General features: G+C 42.3%; 1 protein-coding gene across 6 annotated transcripts in view; it reads left to right on the top strand.

The window, feature by feature from the left end:
- LOC135504769 (zinc finger protein 536-like) overlaps nucleotides 1-2,500 on the top strand; it is a 210,389-nt gene that overhangs the window by 184,306 nt on the left and 23,583 nt on the right. Inside the window, exon 5 of one of the 6 annotated variants that reach the window (XM_064923660.1) lies at nucleotides 819-2,500. This exon is cut by the window's right edge and continues 793 nt beyond it. The exons of the other annotated variants lie outside the window; for them this stretch is intronic. Within the exon in view, the coding sequence (XP_064779732.1) occupies nucleotides 819-949 (131 nt within the window). The 3' untranslated portion in view covers nucleotides 950-2,500. The remainder of the gene's footprint in view (nucleotides 1-818) is intronic. 6 annotated transcript variants of the gene reach the window in all.

Genomic DNA, 2,500 nt, shown 5'->3' with positions numbered 1-2,500 from the left:
TGTGATTGTGTGTTTAATACAGAAGAGAGCAGGTGTCAGCGATATTGTTCTTTGGGAAAGTCAAAGGATGTTTTATCTGTTTTTAGTGTTCCGTTGCTCTGCACCGACTCTTCATTTCCTTTTCGATATCTTCGCCGTGACAGCGCAATCAAATTAACACGTTTTCATTTCATTGAGTCCGTTTCGTGACGGCACTTTAAAAGAACATGACATGGAAATGCATTCAGTAGATTTCATTGCCAAATAAATTTCCCACGAAGCTGTCGAGGGAATGAAACTGTGAATGGAAACAGGGGTTGTATTATTTAGCGCTCACATTGTTTCAGAACTTCAAGATAAGTGTTTTAAATGTCCGGGATTCAAACTTGCATTCTAATTGCTTACTTCAGTTCATGATCACCACGTTATCACACTTATCTAGCAAACAAACTTGCTTGGAAAAAGTATGGAAATCCTTTTACTGCCAGTGTCTCATACCAATTTTAGTCTGCAACCTTTGCTAAACACCTCACAACCTCACCCCTGAGTCCCTGTTAGAGGCCTAGCCTACATTTGAACTAAGTCTAGAAATGTGACATTTAGTCATCGCAATGTTAGAAGTTTGTCAGCGTGTAATGCTAATGCTAATTCTTGGTTCCAGAACAGAATGTCCGTTTCTGTTTTGCTCCTACTTCACCCTATATGATTTGTTACAGTTAAGAGGCGGCCATTTTGTGTGTATAACTGCTATGCTATGTTTAGTGTCAGAATGGTTGTGTTGTGGCTGTGGTGGGGGCCGGGGCAGTCGTGTTAATCTGCGTTTGTTCTCTTAACTGTAGTTCATCTGTGGGTAGGAGAGGAGGAAGGACATGGAGCCCTGGGCCCCGCGCTGACCCTCGACCCTAACCTCGCGCTGCCTAACCTAGCTGACACTGAGACGCACGACGCAGCCTCTCTTAACAGAGACTAACTCCCGCCCGAGCACCCGGCTGGAGCGAGGCAGGACCATGATGATGGTGATGATGAAGGAACACACTATATCAAAGACTTTATTTAAAACATGCTACCATTAAACAAGAGAAGTCATTCAAAATGAACTATGAAGGAGTGTTTCTGCCCTGTGGGAGGATGGAGAGAGACATACCTGCTGAATTGACTTGTAGAGGCCACTGGATGTGACAGACAGAGACTTGAACCATTCTGTTTCCTGTCCTCTCATGGATGACTCCTCCCTCCATCTTCTGTCTTCTTCATGTCTCTCCTTTGATTTGATGTTTTTGATGAAACTACCTGCTAAATGACAGTACCTAACACGCCCATACTATGACACATTCCTTGATCCAAGATGGCGTCCATCATTGTTGACAGAGAAAATGTGATAATATTCCGACTGAACTGTTGTGCTGACCCTGTGCTTCACCTGTACGACAGACTCTCTCTCTCTCCTATCAGACCCAGTACAAAGACAGGTATTCAATGACCCCTGGGTCACAGTAATGGTATTGTCCCTGGACTGTACCATTCCCACTCTTGTCCTGCTGGAGCTGTAGCTTTAACTCGCTCCTTTTGACCAGACCAACCATCTATGGAGACCAAGCACACTTATTGCCACGCACATTTTAGTTGCTATTTTCTACCCTGTTTCAGGGCACAATGCTCTGTGTGTCAAAAACGAATTAACAGAGAGAAGAAGAAAAAAAAAAGAGGAAAAACCAGAAACTAAACCTGAAGTATGACATACTCTGACAATCTTTTCCTGTGCTAGCTAACTAAGAGAGAGCGGTAGTTTTCCGATAGGATGGGGATGTTAGTAGATGTGACAACGGGAAGAGAAAGCCTGAGCATTGTACAGTACAGTGTGATGATGGACAGAGGACTGAGAATCCCCCCTCGTAACGGAAACAGGACTGAAGTGAAGACTCTGCCCTAGCACGGTCCGCTCATGTCTTTTCTCGCTCTATATGACAGAGCCTGTAGATGCTCAGAACTACATGTAAAAAAAGAGAGAAATGGCAACAAATTAAAGTGTTGTTTGTGAAGAGCAAAAAGTGTTGAAGTGACAGTAATAACTAGTTTACACGCCCTGGTCCTGTAGATAAACATAGAGCTTGAAGGGAAGTTATCAAAAACAAAGCGGGGTTGTATTTTCCATCCCTTTTCATCTCTCTTATTGGACTTCAAGGACTATAGTGTTTGCAAGTGTTCGTAAGATACTGCCACCAATCAATGTTGCAAAGTGTTACTGACTACTGAAACGGTTTGTTGTATTTACTTTGAAAACTAAGAAAAAACTGGAAAAACAAATATTGTCTAGCCTTAGATACAGTCATCCGTTGTTGCATCGACAAAGCTCGTTGTTTTAGATGGTAGGCCTTAGGGTTGAGCTTCTTTTTGTTTTGGTTCAAGTACTGTACTTTTTGCCTTCTACATTCTAACGGAAAAAAAATAAAAAGATTGACAATCTACTCATGTGCTCCAAACATATGCCCATATATACATAATACATTATGCATAGAAGGAA

Source organism: Oncorhynchus masou, chromosome 2 (genome assembly GCF_036934945.1).
Source record: "Oncorhynchus masou masou isolate Uvic2021 chromosome 2, UVic_Omas_1.1, whole genome shotgun sequence".
Classification (NCBI taxonomy): domain Eukaryota; kingdom Metazoa; phylum Chordata; class Actinopteri; order Salmoniformes; family Salmonidae; genus Oncorhynchus; species Oncorhynchus masou.
Note: the sequence above shows the minus strand (reverse complement) of the source record. Positions and strands in the feature narration are given on the sequence as shown.